The sequence below is a fragment of the Oncorhynchus mykiss genome, chromosome 32, assembly GCF_013265735.2.
Source record: "Oncorhynchus mykiss isolate Arlee chromosome 32, USDA_OmykA_1.1, whole genome shotgun sequence".
Classification (NCBI taxonomy): Eukaryota; Metazoa; Chordata; class Actinopteri; order Salmoniformes; family Salmonidae; genus Oncorhynchus; species Oncorhynchus mykiss.
Genome location: NC_050572.1, coordinates 24,922,437 through 24,943,305, shown reverse-complemented (window position 1 = coordinate 24,943,305; position 20,869 = coordinate 24,922,437). Strand labels below are relative to the sequence as shown.

The 20,869-nt window shown below is 42.9% G+C and overlaps 2 protein-coding genes across 5 annotated transcripts; both read left to right on the top strand.

Moving 5' to 3' along the window:
- Window positions 1-214: 214 nt before the first annotated feature.
- LOC110488158 (60S ribosomal protein L15) lies at window positions 215-2,840 on the top strand. Its single transcript, XM_021560244.2, has 4 exons — window positions 215-278; window positions 1,001-1,182; window positions 1,559-1,695; window positions 2,483-2,840. The coding sequence occupies exons 2-4, from the start codon at window positions 1,011-1,013 to the stop codon at window positions 2,786-2,788; spliced, it is 615 nt and encodes a 204-aa protein (XP_021415919.1). The 5' UTR covers window positions 215-278; window positions 1,001-1,010; the 3' UTR covers window positions 2,789-2,840.
- Window positions 2,841-6,673: 3,833 nt separating this feature from the next.
- LOC110489410 (nuclear receptor subfamily 1 group D member 2) lies at window positions 6,674-20,076 on the top strand. 4 transcript variants are annotated; one of them, XM_036970748.1, is made up of 9 exons: window positions 6,674-7,248; window positions 11,055-11,173; window positions 11,312-11,400; window positions 15,093-15,121; window positions 15,187-15,326; window positions 15,558-16,417; window positions 16,776-16,961; window positions 18,537-18,747; window positions 19,086-20,076. In XM_036970748.1, the coding sequence occupies exons 2-9, from the start codon at window positions 11,092-11,094 to the stop codon at window positions 19,280-19,282; spliced, it is 1,794 nt and encodes a 597-aa protein (XP_036826643.1). In that variant the 5' UTR covers window positions 6,674-7,248; window positions 11,055-11,091; the 3' UTR covers window positions 19,283-20,076. The 4 variants fall into 4 exon arrangements, with proteins under 4 accessions (XP_036826643.1, XP_036826640.1, XP_036826641.1 ...); XM_036970745.1 differs by having other exon boundaries at window positions 10,970-11,173; XM_036970747.1 differs by lacking the exon at window positions 6,674-7,248 and adding an exon at window positions 7,952-8,100 and having other exon boundaries at window positions 10,970-11,173.
- The last annotated feature ends 793 nt before the right edge of the window (window positions 20,077-20,869 follow it).

The following is a 20,869-nucleotide window of genomic DNA, read 5'->3' as shown; positions in this document are numbered from 1 at the left end:
TAATGGTAAAATTGATAAAAGTGTAGTGGACCAAATTTTAACGCACAATGTACAAAAGTAGCTTATTTTCTTTCAATCTGGTGGTGATTTTCAATTCTAAAATTTAAAAAGCATCAAAATCCCAGGTTATGAAGTTAGGTGAAAAGTATATGAAAAATATTAACGTCATTGGAATAAACTACAACACCCAGGCGTGTCTGACCTGAACCGTGTCACTGACGTTTTCATAAAGCATGCTGGGTACGTTTTCTCTTTCTTTCCGGCTGGTACGCCATCATGTAAGCGAGTATTTTTGTGGTTTTTCAAAATGTACAATCCATCAAAAATCAGAATTAAATCATTACCATCAGGTTGTATAGTTGTGGATTTGGTTGGTGGGGTTCGTCGTTAATAACACAGTACCTCAATTTCTACATTTGAATTGATGAAAATGTGAATATTGCATTGTGCACGGGTCTCCTATCTGTCTTCTATGTACTGCCACTGAGCGAGGTTAGAAAGTTGATAGCCATTGACATTCTGTGTTTCTAAAATGTGTGTATTTTGTGCGTTGAGGTTTTTCTTGTGTCTATTTGGTGTGTTTTTGTTGTGGTAAGTGATTGCCTACTATGTAGTGTTAGCCATCTATCCAGTGTGTAGGACTGTAAGCGTCGGGGCCTACTGCGAGCCTCCTGCTTCCAGAAGACAGATTTCCAGCGGGTCTGGAATTTAACAGAAATTAGCCCAAAAGCACTTCCCCGTAGACTCTAATTTAATACCCGCTAAATGAAATGTATCCCGAAGATGTCATTCATGACTTGAATAGTTCAAGGTACATTGTAAACAAACTAAACGTGCTGGATGGCTGGCCAGCCAACTTGGCCAAATCATGGCTTTTAATGAAGATTAGCTAACTACCAAATGTTACTTGTCGGTGCCTTATTTCTCTCCAACTAACTGCCAAATCGCAACATTGAATGGTGGTCATTGGTTACATTTTTCGCTTTGCCTTTTCTCACAGTTAGTCTAACATGGGAGCGTACAAATATATGCAGGAGCTATGGCGCAAGAAGCAGTCCGACGTGATGCGCTTCCTCCTGCGCGTCCGTTGCTGGCAGTACCGTCAGCTCTCTGGTCTCCACCGTGCACCTAGACCCACCAGACCCGATAAGGCCCGCAGACTAGGGTACAAGTGCAAACAAGGTGGGTGTCTGTTCCATTCAAATCTGTTGCATGCTTGTGCTTCATAGTTGATCGTTTCTCATGTCACCTTTGCTCCTCAAGTTTGCCACATGTCTGAGGCAGGGCATAAGATGTTGTCAGATGCAATGGTGTGATAAGTTAAATATGTGAAGTGTTGTAGCCCTATTGATGTGATTAGGCAGTATTCTGATCGCTTATTTGTGCTTTCATTAATACCTGTGAGTCACTTATCCGTTTAAGTGTTTATTCACATTAAAGGTGGACCAAGTGGTTGTGCCATTTATATTGTATTTTATTATTTGATATGTTGCTGATCTCTTATGCCAGATTGTTATTTACATCATTGTTCTCTTCCTGACTTCTCTCCATATAACAGGCTACGTCATCTACCGTGTCCGCGTTCGCCGTGGAGGCCGCAAGCGGCCCGTGCCCAAGGGTGCCACCTACGGCAAGCCCGTCCACCATGGTGTCAACCAGATCAAGTTCGCCCGCAGCCTCCAGTCCACTGCTGAGGTAAGAGCTCCTGTACAGGTGCATCTCCCAGGTTGTGGTCTGATTCTCATCTCACTCCCCAATGTTGTACTTGCTCACTTTGTTCTAGGACTTAAAGCATAGGATTGGTGTAAACTTGGGCAACAGTTAATTTTTCTATACAATTTTACTCCGTATTTATTTTAAATCCATGAGGGTAGTGAATGATTGCACACTTCGGGGAGGTTACTAAGAACTGCATAAGTATGTCACTGATCTGTCTTCATTTTAACACATTTATGCTCAATTCCAAATCTACCATTCCCCCTGCTTCTCGGCACTTGTGCAGATATTAGTTCATAGGATAAGTACAAGTAATTTCATATTGACCCCATTGCCCTATGAATAATGTGAATAATATTCTCTTCACATTGGATTTTGTGATTACTTTATCTTGTATATGCCTCACTCTCAAATTAATGTGACATTGGCCACTGATTTCAGATCTTTCCCATGCAGTTTAGATTGAAGCATACAGCTAGAATTTCTCAACGGATGGTATATAGTGTGGATGAGGTAGACAGACTTGAAGGTGCTGTAAGTGGGGATAACAACCCTACCGCCCTGGGGGGCGTGGGCAGTCTGGGGTCGGCAGTGTCATCATTAGACCAACCCCTGGTATAACGTTCTATCTGTTGTGAAATGTTGAGTGGTTTGACCTGCTATTATTGTGGCTGTGTAACATCTCTGCATATCAGTGATTTACATTTATACCTATGTTTCTGGATGTGACTTGTCTGACCTGTTTGGTCTTCGGTCTCCCCAACAGGAGCGTGCTGGCCGTCACTGTGGAGGCCTGAGGGTGCTGGCCTCCTACTGGGTAGGAGAGGACTCCACCTACAAGTTCTTTGAGGTGATCCTGATCGACACCTTCCACAAGACTATCAGACGCAACCCCGACACCCAATGGATCACCAGGCCTGTGCACAAGCACAGGGAGATGCGTGGCCTGACGTCCGCGGGCAAGAAGAGCCGCGGCCTGGGCAAGGGCCACAAGTTCCACCTGACCATGGGTGGTTCCCGCCGGGCAGCCTGGAAGAGACGCAATACCCTGCAGCTGCACCGCTACCGCTAGAGGGTGTCTGTACATTTAAAGAAATAAACATATGCCTTTTTATGGTGACAAATTGTTGGTCTGTGTTGTATTTGTAAGGGCTATTCATTTTGGGTGTAAGCTGCTATTTGATATCTTAGACGAGGAAGTGATACATATATAGTGGTTAGTAACTATGATAAGCAACGTTGACAAACTTGTGAAATGTGATTCATGAAAAGGCACCCTGTTAAAACAATTGACCAATATGACTGAGTTGAACCAGCATCTACAGTGCACACATGGATTTTTGTCATTATCTAGGTTATCCCCAGGATGGGTTTAATGTGTTTTTAGGGATAATAGTAAGTGACCCTGTGAGTACTAGAGCAGAGCACTCAACACGATTCGGGAGTGCTACGAAAGATTCTCTATAACACTGACTCTAATAATTAGCAGGTTGATGAGCTGAATCAAGTTGGTGGTAACGGGTTGGAGTGAACCTACAGAAGGGTAGCATTTCAGGAACTGTTGAAGATTCCTGATCTAGAGGTTAAAGAAGTGGGACAGCATCTGGAGGGTGGTTGGTTCAAGTCCCAGGTCAGAAGGGGAAATGTATTTTCAAAGATGAAAAAGTATAGTTACCTTCTCTCATTGAATAAAATATTTTTCACTCAATTGACATATGGGCTAAATGTCAGTTTAATTAATCTAAACTGGAAGAAATTTCACGTTTTAAAGATGACGCCTTAATAATATAAATTGCTCAACGTTAAGCACAGGTTTTCAGATAAATGGTAAAGTCACATGATGTGAAGCACTGCCCTCTTCCCCTAACCTGTTGCACCACTACTCAGTTCAACGTAAAGACGCAAGCTTCAAAGACCACTGTTTGAAAGGACTCAAGCTAGAGCAGCAAGGGTCTTGAATTGGAGAACGATGTGGTTATTTATAGAACTTTCTCACATTTCTCCCTGCCTTTTTTAAAAAAACTTTATTTAACTAGGCAAGTCAGTTAAGAACAAATTCTTAATTACAATGACGGCCAAACCCGGACAACGCTCGGCCAATTGTGTGCTGCCCTATGGCACTTCCAAACCCATCAAGGCAGCTTGATACCGGGAGGTGGTGGTTTGCATGTCTGTCAGGCAACAGTGAAGCAGGGAATCTATAAAGTTGTCATATTTGAAGTGAACTTCCATTGTCCTCTTGAGTTGTTGAAAAATCCTTGTTTTACTTCTCTTCAAATTTGCTCCTCGTTATTGCGCTGACCTTGGTTGAAAAGGTAGACACCTTATTCTTGTTGAACAATATGACAAGAAAGTGGGAGATCTAGTGAAACAGCTCATGTCAGTTTGACCTGTTCTGGGACAGAGGGTGCTGATGGAGAAATGATGTGGTTCATCCCATTTCAACCAAGGTGCATGGATTCAGGAACAAAGTGTGTGAAGATATGAGAGGTTTTCAACAACCCTTTGGGTTCCATTTGTCCCTCGCGTGGTTGAACATAATACCTCCAATATATCCAGAGGATGCTGCAGTAAAGTCAACCAGCTACTCAATGTCCTGATAAACAACTACTTCATTATTTTCCTCCTTGGTTAGCTATGTGAAAACACTAGTGTACTTATCTGTGATTGCTGTGCTTTGCTACATGTGTTTTGAATGCACATGCAGACCTACACCCAGATATCTAAATTTTGCCCTCCTTCCTGAGTAAAGAACCAAGCTGTTACCTGTGTGTGTGTCATTCTGCATGTGTCTGCCCTCATGTTTCCTCCCCTCTCTGTGGCCTCTGCCTCACCTCTTGGACAGGAGGACCACTTTTCTCCTAACATGCCCTATCTGGGAGCACAGTGAGAGTGTAGGTTCCCGAAGAGACTGTTAGAATAGTTGTTACAGTATCAAAACAGCTTTACTGAAAATAAGGTCTGTGGTTCTATAAGATAATCTTCATCAGCTAATGTCACTTTCTGTGAATTTTTAAGCACTTATGTAAAAAATAAAATAAAAAGCACATAAAGTCTTCATAATTAATAAAGGCCGTGTTAACTGACTGATATTAGCTCAAAGAACAAAACGTATAAGATCTAAACCGGTGTTAATCTCAAACCTTATTTTCGCCATTTATTCCAAACTATTCTTTCCCAATTAATTTTCCCTATAGGAAAGGCTGAACGAACCAGAGGTAACTAATTTCCGGGTTTTAGGACAACAAGCTGGCATGCTCTATTATGCACAATAAATTGTTAAATTCTTTTTAATAATGAAAATAATTTGAACAAAAAATATTTTTTATATTGGACTGTGTGAAGAAGCCTTTGCTGCCAATGTGAGAATGCATTTTATAATATAATAATATATGCCATTTAGAATAAATATAAACTGCTTGATATATTTATTCTTCTTTTATTCGTTTTTAAAATCCTGAGAGCTCAATATATCAAATCAAATTTATATAGCCCTTCGTACATCAGCTGATATCTCAAAGTGCTGTACAGAAACCCAGCCTAAAACCCCAAACAGCAAGCAATGCAGGTGTAGAAGCACGGTGGCTAGGAAAAACTCCCTAGAAAGGCCAAAACCTAGGAAGAAACCTAGAGAGGAACCAGGCTATGTGGGGTGGCCAGTCCTCTTCTGGCTGTGCCGGGTGGAGATTATAACAGAACATGGCCAAGATGTTCAAATGTTCATAAATGACCAGCATGGTCGAATAATAAAATAATAAGTTAGAACAGTTGAAACTGGAGCAGCAGCACGGCCAGGTGGACTGGGGACAGCAAGGAGTCATCATGTCAGGTAGTCCTGGGGCATGGTCCTAGGGCTCAGGTCTCCGAGAGAGAAAGAGAGAATTAGAGAGAACACACTTAAATTCACACAGGACACCGAATAGGACAGGAGAAGTACTCCAGATATAACAAACTGACCCTAGCCCCCGACACATAAACTACTGCATGTGGGAAAAATATTGTTATAATCATTTCTGATTTTATGCCTCAGTGCATTCAATATGTTGAGGAAATGTTATGTGTTTTGATGCTGCTATACGATATACTACTGGAACCCATCAGCAATATATGTTCACCCACGACTGCATGGCCATGATCGCGCCAACTCAATATTTACGTTTGCAGACGACACTACAATGATAGGCTTGATTACCAACAACGACGAGACAGCCTAGGGGGAGGAGGTGAGGCCCCTCGGAGTGTTGGTGTCAGGAAAATAACCTCTCACTCAATGTCAGCAAAACAAAAGAGATGATCGTGGACTTCAGGAAACATCAAAGGGAACACCCCCATATCCACATCAACTGGACAGCAGCGGTGAAGGTGGAACGTTTTAAGTTCCTCGGTGTACATATCAACGACAAACTGAAACGGTCTACGCACACATGCAGTGTGGTGAAGAAGGCGCAATAGCGCATCTTCACCTTCAGAAGGCTGAAAAAATATGGCTTGTCACCGAAAATCCTCATTTAACTTTTACATGTGCACAATTGAGAGCATCCTGTTGGGCTGTATCGCCGCCTGGTAAGGCAACTACACCGCCCACAACCACAGAGGGTGGTGCGTTCTGCACAACGCATCACCGGGGCCAAACTACCTGCCCTCCAGGACACCTACAACTCCCGATATCACAGGAAGGTAATCAAGGACAATAACCACCCGAGACACTACCTGTTCACCCCGCTTCCATCCAGAAGGCAGGGTCAGTACAGGTGCATCAAAGCTGGGATAGCCACACCCCACTTTGAACTGTAAAAAGTGTGTCAGTGGGTTACATTGGGCTTGTTCATTTTGCATGGTCCGGTGCCCGGGTGAGACCATTCCATTGGTCCTTAAGCGAAATCGCCATCCCCCGGGGAACCGGGCCATGCAAAACTAATCTACCCATTGACACCAGCGCTAGCTAGCTTAGGGAAGGAGGAGCCGCTGTAATGGGTCACATGGTAGTATAGCAGTTTGAGTCGAGAGCTCTAATCGAAACAGTCATCCAACGAATCTCTCTGGCAGAGGATAACTTTCTACTCCTTGCTATCGTTTCCGTCAAGAAAATACATATTTTGTATGCTATAGACTTAGGCTTTGTATACATAGACTTAGGCCTATCTTTAGCCTACGGAAGGAAAAAAAACATCTGACTGAGATTTTTGGAGCGCTCTACGGAAAGAAAAAGATACGGAATTCCGAACGTTCGAGTCATTCTGAAGCGAAGAAAATTGGCTACAATCTTTGGTTTGATTCCGGGCTTTAAAAAAAAACGAATACATTTGAATTTATGTGATTAGTCTGGTTGGCAACAGCTGTTGCGCTATAGATGTAATCTGCGGAACTAGTAGGCCTAAATGCGTTTGCCGACTATTTTCTGAACGCTTCAATTCATTGATCATAGTATCAACTAGCGACCGAAAAAGTTGCTAAAAACAAGCTAACACGTCATCAGACTTCAGGTTGCTAGAAGGGGATTTCATTCAGAGGACATGGAATCTACAAAAGCAGGTAAGATCATTTTTATGCTCAATAGATTTATAAAGATCTATTTGTAGGTCTATAGTATATTTTAGTGTCTACACAATAGCTGTTTGTGACATTGCATCTTGATAGTGTTTAATTAGTTTTTTTGTGACCTAGATGAATGTTACAACTTCAAGTCTTCTTGTCAGTATCCTGATTTTTAAAGGGTTGCGTGATGTTCTGAATCAAAACATAAGCTAATGGTTTGCTATAACCTGCTCATTAATGTCCGATCTTTCTTACTGTAATCAGCCTTAATGCAAACTGGGTTAAAGTGGGTTAGGAGTGCCAATGAGTGTATTATTTCAGAATCAATAGGCTGGGACAGTGTTGCAGGTCCCTTTTCTCACATGGACCCGTCGCTAGCCATGTGCGACTGTATACGCTCTCTTTGATTGGTTGAGGAGCGCTGTGACGTACGCTCCCCTTGCGTCCTCTGGTTGGCGAAGAAGCGATGTGACGTTAACATTGCATAATTCTGCCAAAGCTCCTGCCCTGGGAGCTGGTGTAGAGATACACGTGAAACTGCATGCACTTAGAGGGTTGCAGCAATGTAAACTGACCCATTTTTCATAGTTTGTTGGTGATGATGAATGAGAAGTTTTTCATACAGTGATTGGCCAACATTTGCATATAGTTTACATATTGTTATTTTGACGCGTCAAATAGTGTTGACTTGCAAAGACCCAAACGGCGTCCCATAGTTTTCTACCACTGGGTATTTCGAGAATGCCTGTTCCACGTGGGGGTGGGTTCCAAAAACGTAATCAGTGAGCCAAGTTTATCATAGTTGATCATTAGGCCAAGACGTTCACAACCTAATCAACTATCCATTATGTAAGTGACTCTTATATGGGATTGTTATGGTTTTCATGCTTTATGAACGGTGAAAACCCGAGGTAAAGTTGGTTTTATATTCTGACACTCAACAGACACTCAATAGACATTAGACAAAATTTCCTTCAAATCAAAACTGGATTTTTTATTAAAAGCAAATGTTGTATGCTAGATATTTATAGAATAAACCATATCTGTTTTTATGTTTCTGTGACAATCAATTAATTAGTTATTTATTTTTTTCCATTTTAAAATCATCTTTCAAATACAATTTAAAGCTGTATAAATCAGTAACTAATTCACCATTTGTCACAATCATCAAACTAGATATGATTTATTCTATAAATGTCTAGCATACTTTTAAAACCTTTTTTTAATACAAATTCCAGCTTTGATTTGATAGAAATACATAATCTATAAAATGCCATTTAAAGTGGTGTAAATCAATAACATTTTCACTGATTATGACAAACATCAAACTAGGTAGGATTTATTCTATACCTGTCTAGTTTACAACCTTCAATTTGAGTAGAAATTCCAGTTTTGATTTGATGGAAATGCATAAAAGCTCAAATATTGCATTTAAAGATGAATAAATCAATAACTAATTCAGTGATTGTCGCAGAAAAAAGTTAAACTATGCATTTATTTGCAATAACTTTAAAGAAATGTTCATTTCAAGTGGAAATTAGTTATTGATTTAATTAAACAGTTTGAAATGGCATTTTACACTGCTCAAAAAAATAAAGGGAACACTAAAATAACACATCCTAGATCTGAATGAATGAAATATTCTTATTAAATACTTTTTTCTTTACATAGTTGAATGTGCTGACAACAAAATCACACAAAAATTATCAATGGAAATCAAATTTATCAACCCATGGAGGTCTGGATTTGGAGTCACACTCAAAATTAAAGTGGAAAACCACACTACAGGCTGATCCAACTTTGATGTAATGTCCTTAAAACAAGTCAAAATGAGGCTCAGTAGTGTGTGTGGCCTCCACGTGCCTGTATGACCTCCCTATAACGCCTGGGCATGCTCCTGATGAGGTGGCGGATGGTCTCCTGAGGGATCTCCCCCCAGACCTGGACTAAAGCATCCCTCAACTCCTGGACAGTCTGTGGTGCAACGTGGCGTTGGTGGATGGAGCGAGACATGATGTCCCAGATGTGCTAAATTGGATTCAGGTCTGCGGAACGGGCGGGCCAGTCCATAGCATCAATGCCTTCCTCTTGCAGGAACTGCTGACACACTCCAGCCACATGAGGTCTTGCATTAGGAGGAACCCAGGGCCAACCGCACCAGCATATGGTCTCACAAGGGGTCTGAGGATCTCATCTCGGTACCTAATTGCAGTCTGGCGAGCACATGGAGGGCTGTGCGACCCCCCCCCCCCCCAAAGAAATGCCACCCCACACCATGACTGACCCACCTGTTGTCTATTCCATTTGCACAACAGCATGTGAAATGTATTGTCAATCAGTGTTGCTTCCTAAGTGGACAGTTTGATTTCACAGAAGTGTGATTGACTTGTGGTTACGTTGTGTTGTTTAAGGGTTCCCTTTATTTTTTGGAGCAGTGTATATATTATTTATTTCAATCAAGTCAACTGGAATTTTACCTCAAAACAAATGTTGTGAAGGTATGTTAGACATTTCTAGAATAAATCCTATATAGTTTGATGTTTCTGTGACACGGTGATTTAGTTATTGATTTTTACATTTTGAAATGGTTTTTGGCGAATGTCCAAACTTTACCTCGGTTGTGAAAAATAGTTCAGTTCTGCCTTTTGAGATTGTTTTAGAATTTTGCCTAAACTACTTCTGTAATGCAATTCGATCAACAAGGAACATGCAGACGACCAACTCATGAACACATCACATTAGGTTATACTTCCATTAGACCACATAACATTTGGCAGGCATTAATCGCAATCCGTCCATGTTGGCCCTGCCTCTTGATTGAATGATGATGAGCTTCCATCTTGAGCCGTGTGTGTGTTCAAACAAATCAAATTTTATTGGGCACATACACATGGTTAGCAGATGTTATTGGTCACATACACATGGTTAGCAGATGTTATTGGTCACATACACATGGTTAGCAGATGTTATTGGTCACATACACATGGTTAGCAGATGTTATTGCGAGTGTAGCGAAATGGTTGTGCTTCTAGTTCCGACAGTGCAGCAATATCTAACAATTGCCGTATAGCCAGGCTATTCTCCACACACCCTGCTGACAATATGTAACAGGAGCGTTATCTAACCAGAATGGAGGGAGAGAAACCAGGTCAGTCTGATCTGGAAATAGGGGAATAAAAAAACAAGGCTGTCTTACTGGGCGGGTGCTCAGCCTCTCTTCCTGGCTCAGAGCTACTAGCACCAGGGAATTATGGATAGGCACTAGGCTACGAATATAAAACAGCCTCTTTATGCTATGGTTCAATCAGGATCAGATTTGTTTTCTATAGGAGAAACATGTGACATCAGTGTCGCTTGATTGCTATATGTGAATCAGGGAAACTGAGTGCTTGTAAAATGGGGGCTGTTAATGATAGTTTGGAGTGGGGTGGTTCTGATAGTTGCATTAAATAGGGGCAGCAGTATTTTATAGATGGAATAATTCAATGCTAAGAATAGTTTTGGACTGTACCATTTCCAGATCCTTCGGTCTGCAAAAATGTTCAGAAACAACATTTATTCAAATTCCTTTCAAACACTCACTCTATTTATAAGATCATGTAAATGCATTGTTCTTTGTGTAACTTGAACCTCTGCTACCCCAGTAGGCAACCCTGTCCATAGAGATTTGATCCTGTCAAACTATTAGCCTAATCTTCATGTTTCTCTCTCCACTTAGGGGGTGTAATAGCCTACATCAGCTCCTCTAGCCCTGAGTCATGTCATAGTGACTCAAATGACTGCAGCTATAACTCCTCCCACAGCTGTCGCCAGGACAACGTGGTGAACAAGCCCCTAAACATGGCAGGCCTCACCCTCCCGCTGGCCCACACTATCGCAAAGACCGGACGCTCGGCCTCCACTGCAAAATGCGACATTACTAGTGAGTGGTTTCTCTGCTGTGTAATAACTTGAATGTCTATTCAATTACTATTTGCTTATATCATTTGTGGATGAATAAAGTCTATTACATTTTTGTAGAGGTAATTCCTCAGTGGGTGCTGATGAGATGCTTTTGCAGAAATCAACGGCCTGGTGCTGTTGTGTAAGGTGTGCGGAGACATTGCATCTGGATTCCACTATGGGGTTCATGCCTGTGAGGGCTGCAAGGTGAGAACACACACACACCTAATCAATGTTGCATCATGTTGTTCCTCAATATCATAGTTACGTGAGAGAGAGGGCGTGGTGACATAAAGGTATGGTAGCCTAACTGGGTCAAATCATCACAGCAGCCATCCTCATCGAACCCATAAGGCTTTAAGTAGTTCTGCCTTATTTTTATCCACAGCCCCTAACTCTTTCCTCTCTTAATGACCTAGTTCTGCTGTCAGAGCACTGGGACAAGCAAAAGTCTCCCTGCCACCCCCTCTAGCGGATCTAGATACCTTTTCTAACCTCTCTAGAATACAACCAAATTATGATAAATGCAATATTACGTATTGGATCACGAAAATATACAGCTTTTAAAAATGGTCTAATGGTGAAGTGGATATACTCTGTATTCATATCCAAAAGAAAAACAACGATCTTGCTACAATACATTTTAACATTATTTTTTATTTTTACCTTTATTTAACTAGGCATGTCAGTTAAGAACAAATTCTTATTTTCAATGTCGGCCTAGAAATACAGATTTTTACTATGTCAGCTCGGGGATTTGATCTTGCAACCTTTTGGTTACTAGTCCGACTCTGTAACCACGAGGCTACCCTGTCGCCCCAAGTTAGCAAAAATAGATAAGATCTTGCTGCCATGGAAAGGAAAATACCTGTTTATTTGTAGAAAAATCTCCCTTATTAACTCTTTAGTCATATCCCAGTTTACCTATTTGCTTATGGCCTTACCTACACCTAGAGATTTGTTTTTCAAATTATATGAGGAAAATATATTCCATTTTATTTGGAACGGCAAGCCAGACTAAATTAAACTGGCCTATTTATATAATGAATATGATTTCGGAGGGCAGAAATGATTAAAGCATTAGACCTCTCACTAAAGGCTTCAGTCATACAAAAGTTGTACTTACAGTGCATTGCGAAAGTATTCGGCCCCCTTGAACTTTGCGACCTTTTGCCACATTTCAGGCTTCAAACATAAAGATATAAAACTTTATTTTTTTGTGAAGAATCAACAACAAGTGGGACACAATCATGAAGTGGAATGACATTTATTGGATATTTCAAACTTTTTTAACAAATCAAAAACTGAAAAATTGGGCGTGCAAAATTATTCAGCCCCCTTAAGTTAATACTTTGTAGCGCCACCTTTTGCTGCGATTGCAGCTGTAAGTCGCTTGGGGTATGTCTCTATCAGTTTTGCACATCGAGAGACTGACATTTTTTCCCATTCCTCCTTGCAAAACAGCTCGAGCTCAGTGAGGTTGGATGGAGAGCATTTGTGAACAGCAGTTTTCAGTTCTTTCCACAGATTCTCGATTGGATTCAGGTCTGGACTTTGACTTGACCATTCTAACACCTGGATATGTTTATTTTTGAACCATTCCATTGTAGATTTTGCTTTATGTTTTGGATCATTGTCTTGTTGGAAGACAAATCTCCGTCCCAGTCTCAGGTCTTTTGCAGACTCCATCAGGTTCTTCCAGAATGGTCCTGTATTTGGCTCCATCCATCTTCCCATCAATTTTAACCATCTTCCCTGTCCTTGCTGAAGAAAAGCAGGCCCAAACCATGATGCTGCCACCACCATGTTTGACAGTGGGTATGGTGTGTTCAGGGTGATGAGCTGTGTTGCTTTTACGCCAAACATAACGTTTTGCATTGTTGCCAAAAAGTTCAATTTTGGTTTCATCTGACCAGAGCACCTTCTTCCACATGTTTGGTGTGTCTCCCAGGTGGCTTGTGGCAAACTTTAAACGACACTTTTTATGGATATCTTTAAGAAATGGCTTTCTTCTTGCCACTAAAGGCCAGATTGTTGTCCTATGGACAGAGTCTCCCACCTCAGCTGTAGATCTCTGCAGTTCATCCAGAGTGATCATGGTCCTCTTGGCTGCATCTCTGATCAGTCTTCTCCTTGTATGAGCTGAAAGTTTAGAGGGACGGCCAGGTCTTGGTAGATTTGCAGTGGTCTGATACTCCTTCCATTTCAATATTATCGCTTGCACAGTGCTCCTTGGGATGTTTAAAGCTTGGGAAATCTTTTTGTATCCAAATCCGGCTTTAAACTTATTCACAACAGTATCTCGGACCTGCCTGGTGTGTTCCTTGTTCTTCATGATGCTCTCTGCGCTTTTGACGGACCTCTGAGACTATCACAGTGCAGGTGCATTTATACGGAGGCTTGATTACACACAGGTGGATTGTATTTATCATCATTAGTCATTTAGGTCAACATTGGATCATTCAGAGATCCTCACTGAACTTCTGGAGAGAGTTTGCTGCACTGAAAGTAAAGAGGCTGAATAATTTAGCACGCCCAATTTTTCAGTTTTTGATTTGTTAAAAAAGTTTGAAATATCCAATAAATGTCGTTCCACTTCATGATTGTGTCCCACTTGTTGTTGATTCTTCACAAAAAAATACAGTTTTATATCTTTATGTTTGAAGCCTGAAATGTGGCAAAAGGTCGCAAAGTTCAAGGGGGCCGAATACTTTCGCAATGCACTGTAAATCCGAACTGGTTCTGTAGCAGATTAGTATGAATGTCTCACCCATGTTGTAGAATGGCCTTTTTCCCTTTATTCTGATTACAACATCTCACTTTCGGTTATTTGAAAATGAAATAATCTCCAAAATATTGCTATTTTTAAAACAAGCCATAGAAAGTTAGTTGAAATTTCTTCCGAAGTCATAAAATGTCTATCTGGTCATTTGTTAAGCTAACAAGCTAGTAAGAGGTTGCAAAGCAAGAGCATCAACTTCCGGTAGACAGGCGAGGCGCTAGTACACTCAACTGAAATGATAGTTTTAGTATACTGTAAACAAACTAACTAATAGTATGTAGTATATACTCATTAAGCACGTATTATACAGTATGTTAGTATGGGTATTTTAACACAGCTATAGTCAATTGATCAATAATATAATAATACTCTTAGCAAAAAAAATGTATCTTTAATTTAGAAGAGAAAGGTTCATAACTTTTGTGAAACATCACAGCACAGTTGAAAAATATATGGCAAATATAAATCAAAACATGATGTTCTTCAGAGATAGATGGGAGGGGTTGAGTGGAGCTGAAGGACGGGACTAAAAACAAACAATATAACTATTGTAAAATAAACTGTGTCCGTAAAATGTGTATAGTATGTATGAACTAAAAGTAGAAGCTTAAGTATTGTTTTCCATTAGTTTACTCCTATTAGGGGTGGTAGGGTTTGGGGAAAATAACAACGGAAAAAAAAAAAAAAAAAAAAAAAAATATATATATATATATATATATATATATATATATATACAAAATAAATTATTTATTTACAAAATAATAAATATGGAGGATTGGAAATTATGCAGACAATTACATTGATGGAAGCCACAACCAATCTGCAATATTAATGCTGATCTACCCACTAAAAAAATACATGAACTCCCCTTCTACCTCTAAAGCTGAGAGGCGTCATGCACCCTAATACACTCTGTTTTAGGGGGCTCGTTTTTCTATGGCCAAATTTGATATCAAATAATTAATTATTCATATAAATAATATCTTCTAGATTTCACCATACAAATCGACAAAGTGCAAAACCCCCCCAACACAGATGTAACTCTAGAAAAAGGCCCACATATAAAACATTTATGAAAACTCTGACTTAACCAGTGTGTCCGTCTGTCTGTCTGTAGGGTTTCTTCCGTCGGAGCATCCAGCAGAACATCCAGTAACTCTGACTTAACCAGTGTGTCCGTCTGTCTGTCTGTAGGGTTTCTTCCGTCGGAGCATCCAGCAGAACATCCAGCAGAACATCCAGTATAAGAAATGCCTGAAGAACGAGAGCTGTGCCATCATGAGGATCAACAGGAACCGCTGCCAGCAGTGTCGCTTCAAGAAGTGTCTGCTTGTTGGCATGTCCAAGGACTGTATGTTTCTATTACCTTCTATAACTACATCCTCTCTTCAGTTACAATAATACATAGTGTATTACCGTTATTGTTGGTTGTCATGGGTTAGATAAATATATGATTGAGAAAGAAGTAGATGAAGAAAAGAGTTGGTTTGATAATTTCAAACAGGGATTTACAGTATTTGATTATCCGTAGACAAGCATATATTTTGGCAAGGACCCTTTCTAAATGTTCTCTCCTCCTTAGCTGTGCGTTTCGGCCGCATCCCAAAGCGTGAGAAGCAGCGCATGCTGCTAGAGATGCAGAGTGCCGTGAACAACATGATGAACAACAGCCAGCTACACAGCCAGTTCCACTGCAACACACCCTTCCCCCTGGCCAATCAGCTTCAGTCGCCAGCCTGCCCCGTGGAGCCCCGCCCCCAATATGTTGATTCTGGCCTAGGCTCCGTCCCCTCCTCCACCTCTCCCGCTGCTTCCCCCAGGTCCAACCAATCTGAGGAGACCAGCTCCGACCGCGAGCCTGCGGTCACCAAGAATAAAATCCCCAGCCCTAACTCTGTGTCGCCATCGAGTGCTTCAGACTGCGGGTCAAAGGAGGTGATTGGCTCGGTGACCCGGGCCCACCAGGAGACCTTCATTTACAACCAGGAGCAAGGTAGCCCTTCCCCCCAGTCCCAGGCCTACGCCCAGCTGACCTCCCCGGGGGCGGAGCAACATGTCAGTGACACTGGAAAGAGGATAGACGAGAGGAACCGGAACCAACAGGAGGCCGGGAACCAGCAGATTAAGAACCAGAACCACCAAAATGACCTGGCCTCATTCACAGCCGCTCAGGCCCATTACCAGGCTCAGGAGAGGCCCACCAACACTGGGCCTCAGGGTACTGACAGCCACCATCGCCAGGAGGACCACACCACCAGCCTTAGCGAGAACTCCTGCCCCTACAGCAGGGACAGACTGCCCACCTGCTCCCCTAGTGGCCACTGCCCATCCTACGCCCAACATGGCCTGAGAGGAGGCAACAACAGCACTAGCCAGGCCACCTCCAATTCCCATGGAGGATTCAGTGGACTACTGTGGAACAGGGGCAACAGGATGCATCTGGTGAGTCCAAGATAGACAGATGGAGAAGGAGTGTATGATATATTATAATTAATTTAATATACATGTTATGATTTGTCATATAATGATCAACTAGATTTATATAACACTTTATTCTCAAAGCACTTGAGAAAGCAGTGTTGATGCATTTGACATCAAATAAGAGTCTAAGAGTCGATCCCTGTGGAACACCACAGTTGATCTCTAGAGGGGGCGTGTGCACACCTTTTAGATTGGGTTAACAAAACACATTGTATTTGGGGTACTCGTCTTATCTACCATTTAATAAGTATGTGAATGATATGTCGCGTATGCTTCCTCCTAACCCAAGTCCTTCTTTCCCTTCTCTCTCCATCCTCAGCTGTGTCCCATGAACACGTCTCCCCATGTGAACCCCCATAATTTAGGCCATGGGATCTGGGAGGAGTTCAGCCACAGTTTCACCCCAGCTGTCAGGGAGGTGGTGGAATTTGCCAAGCGGATCCCAGGCTTCAGAGACCTCTCCCAACATGACCAGGTCAGCCTGCTCAAGGCTGGTACCTTTGAGGTAAAGACCACCCTCAGAACACTCACTTACAATCTTTTATTGTATTCTCTTCTCTACCCCTTTGTCTCATGTGTATGTGAATGAAAACAGTAGAAAAACCGAACTGATAAGGCTATCATTGAAATGCAGTTGATCCACCCAGACTTACTGTCTGCTGTCACTTCACCCAGACTTACCCAGCGTCTGCAGTCACTTCACCCAGACTTACCCAGCGTCTGCAGTCACTTCACCCAGACTCACCCAGCGTCTGCAGACACTTAACCCAGACTTAGCCCGCATCTGCAGTCACTTCACCCAGACTTACCCAGCGTCTGCAGTCACTTCACCCAGACATTCCCAGCGTCTGCAGTCACTTTACCCAGACCTACCCAGCGTCTGCAGTCACTTCACCCAGACCAACCCAGCGTCTGCAGTCACTTCACCCAGACTAACCCAGCGTCTGCAGTCACTTCACCCAGACTTATCCCAGTGTCTGCAGTCACTTCACCCAGACTTATCCCAGTGTCTGCAGTCACTTCACCCAGACTTATCCCAGTGTCTGCAGTCACTTCACCCAGACTTATCCCAGTGTCTGCAGTCACTTCACCCAGACTTATCCCAGTGTCTGCAGTCACTTCACCCAGACTTATCCCAGTGTCTGCAGTCACTTCACCCAGACTTATCCCAGTGTCTGCAGTCACTTCACCCAGACTTATCCCAGCGTCTGCAGTCACTTCACCCAGACCTACCCAGCGTCTGCAGTCACTTCACCCAGACCTACCCAGCGTCTGCAGTCACTTCACCCAGACCTACCCCAGTGTCTGCAGTCACTTCACCCAGACTTATCCAGCGTCTGCAGTCACTTCACCCAGACTTATCCAGCGTCTGCAGTCACTTCACCCAGACTTATCCAGCGTCTGCAGTCACTTCACCCAGACTTATCCCAGTGTCTGCAGTCACTTCACCCAGACTTATCCCAGTGTCTGCAGTCACTTCACCCAGACTTATCCCAGTGTCTGCAGTCACTTCACCCAGACTTATCCCAGTGTCTGCAGTCACTTCACCCAGACTTATCCCAGTGTCTGCAGTCACTTCACCCAGACTTATCCCCGTGTCTGCTGTCACTTCACCCAGACTTATCCCAGTGTCTGCTGTCACTTCACCCAGACTTATCCCAGTGTCTGCTGTCACTTCACCCAGACTTATCCCAGTGTCTGCTGTCACTTCACCCAGACTTATCCCAGTGTCTGCAGTCACTTCACCCAGACTAATCCCAGTGTCTGCAGTCACTTCACCCAGACTTATCCCAGTGTCTGCAGTCACTTCACCCAGACTAATCCCAGTGTCTGCAGTCACTTCACCCAGACTTATCCCAGTGTCTGCTGTCACTTCACCCAGACTTATCCCAGTGTCTGCTGTCCCTTCACCCAGACTTATCCCAGTGTCTGCTGTCACCTCACCCAGACTTATCCCAGTGTCTGCTTGTGACTTCACCCAGACTTATCCCAGTGTCTGCTGTCACTTCACCCAGACTTATCCCAGTGTCTGCAGTCACTTCACCCAGATTTATCCCAGTGTCTACTGTCACTTCACCAGGTGCTAGTGGTTCGCTTTGCGTCCCTGTTTGACGTGAAAGACCGCACAGTGACGTTTCTGGGTGGTAACAAGTACAGCGTGGAGACGTTACAAGCCATGGGCGCCGGCGACTTCCTGACCTCCATGATGGACTTCAGCGACAAGCTGATGGGGCTCGGCCTCAGCGAGGAGGAAATGAGCCTGTTCACCGCTGTTGTCCTCATCTCTGCCGGTAGGCTCACAAACTGTGATGTTGTGACCCCACTCACAGGATTTGCACTTCCTGTTCCTTTTATATAGACTTTCTTATAGGTCCCATAAAAACTGACTTAATACTGTGAGTTGTTATGGTGCTGTGTAGGGCTTCCTACCAAGAGAGTAGTGTAACTATCTATGTTTGTTGTGTTGGAAAGCATGCATTGTATTATAGTGAGTGTTTCCTTACTTACATCTTCTATCCATATCAGTTGGTCGAGCTTCATGTCATAGAGACATACAGGATGCATGGTGATCAGAGAAAAGTATAGGAACCAAGTCTAATAACGTTCTACTGTGGTTTTTGTGTTCTAGATCGCTCAGGGATTGAGAACGTAAACTCTGTGGAGGCTCTTCAGGAGACTCTGATCCGGCACCTGAGGGGCCTTATCACTAAGAACCACCCTAACGAGTCGGCCATATTCACCAAGCTGCTCCTCAGACTGCCCGACCTCCGCTCCCTCAATAACATGCACTCTGAGCAGCTGCTGGCCTTCAAGGTCCATCCCTAGACCAGAACTAAGGTCAGAACCTGCAGTGTATTCATTAGGCACCAAATGGAAGAACATTTACTGAAATGGGGAGGTACTACCTGAACTTGTCCAATAAGAAATGCTTGTCGTTGTCGTCGTCCCACCCCCCATTGCAAAACCTTTTGCTAAGGTGTACCCTAATGAATATGACCATGGACACTGAGCCTGAGGACCACAAAGCCCATTTATCCACCCACCCTGACACACCTCGACCAGCTATCCCAATGATCTATGAACCCTGACCTCCCAAGACAAGCCTCTTATTCTGCCACTCACTTCACGTGATCTTTTCCTTCACAAACAAGTTGAACTAGTGGGCAAATGTGTCACGGTTACAGGGGAGGGAGGCTTAAGACTTAAAAGTTATCGTACTGTGAGGCTAAAAGGCCTTTATTGTTGAAGTAATAACCATGAACGTAAACGTTCAGACGCAAGCAGAAGATGGATGTGTAATGTTTCTTTGTCTCGTTTCTGTGTGTGCAGGACAAGTTTGCGACTGTACAACTCTTCTTAGAGAATAACCTTTCATTAACATTGTGTAATGTGCATTTTTGCATAATTTGTGCAATATGATATGTGACTGACTATTTAGACTTTTTGTTTAGCTTTTCTACAGCAGGCTCCCTAACCCTGTTCCCGAAGAGCTAACCTCCTGTAGGTTTTTATTAATTTAACCTTTATTTAACTAGGCGAGCCAGTTAAGAACAAATTCTTATTTACAATGACGGCCTACACCGGCCAAACCCGGACGACGCTGGGCCAATTGTGCGCTGCCCTATGGGACTCCCAATCTCGGCTGGTTGTGATATAGCCTGGATTCGATCCAGGGTGTCTGTAGTGACACCTCTAGCACTGAGAAGCAGTGCCTTAGACCGCTGCGCCACTCCAACCCTGTTCCTGGAGAGATACCCTCCTGTAGGTTTTAACTCCAACCCTATTCCCGGAGAGAAACCCTCCTGTAGGTTTTAACTCCAACCCTATTCCCGGAGAGAAACCCTCCTGTAGGTTTTAACTCCAACCCTATTCCCGGAGAGAAACCCTCCTGTAGGTTTTAACTCCAACCCTATTCCCGGAGAGATACCCTCCTGTAGGTTTTAACTCCAACCCTGTTCCCGGAGAGATACCCTCCTGTAGGTTTTAACTCCAACCCTGTTCCCGGAGAGATACCCTCCTGTAGGTTTTAACTCCAACCCTGTTCCCGGAGAGATACCCTCCTGTAGGTTTTAACTCCAACCCTGTTCCCGGAGAGATACCCTCCTGTAGGTTTTCGCTCCAACCCTTATCTAGCACACTTGATTCTAACAATTAGCTGGTTGATAAACTGAATCAGGTTAGGTCCAACTGGGGTTGGTGTTAGAACCTACAGGAAGCTAGTTCTCCAAGAACAGGATTAGAGAGCCCCGTTCTACACCTTGGGTGTATGTCTGTGGTTTATTTAGGCAGACTAATCCAAAAGGATGTTGTGCTTACTGCCTAAAGAGAGGGTGATTCTAAAGGGGTTTAGGGCTAGTTAAACTCAACCCCTCTAGTTCAAAGTAAACTGACAATAACAATGAATGACCACAG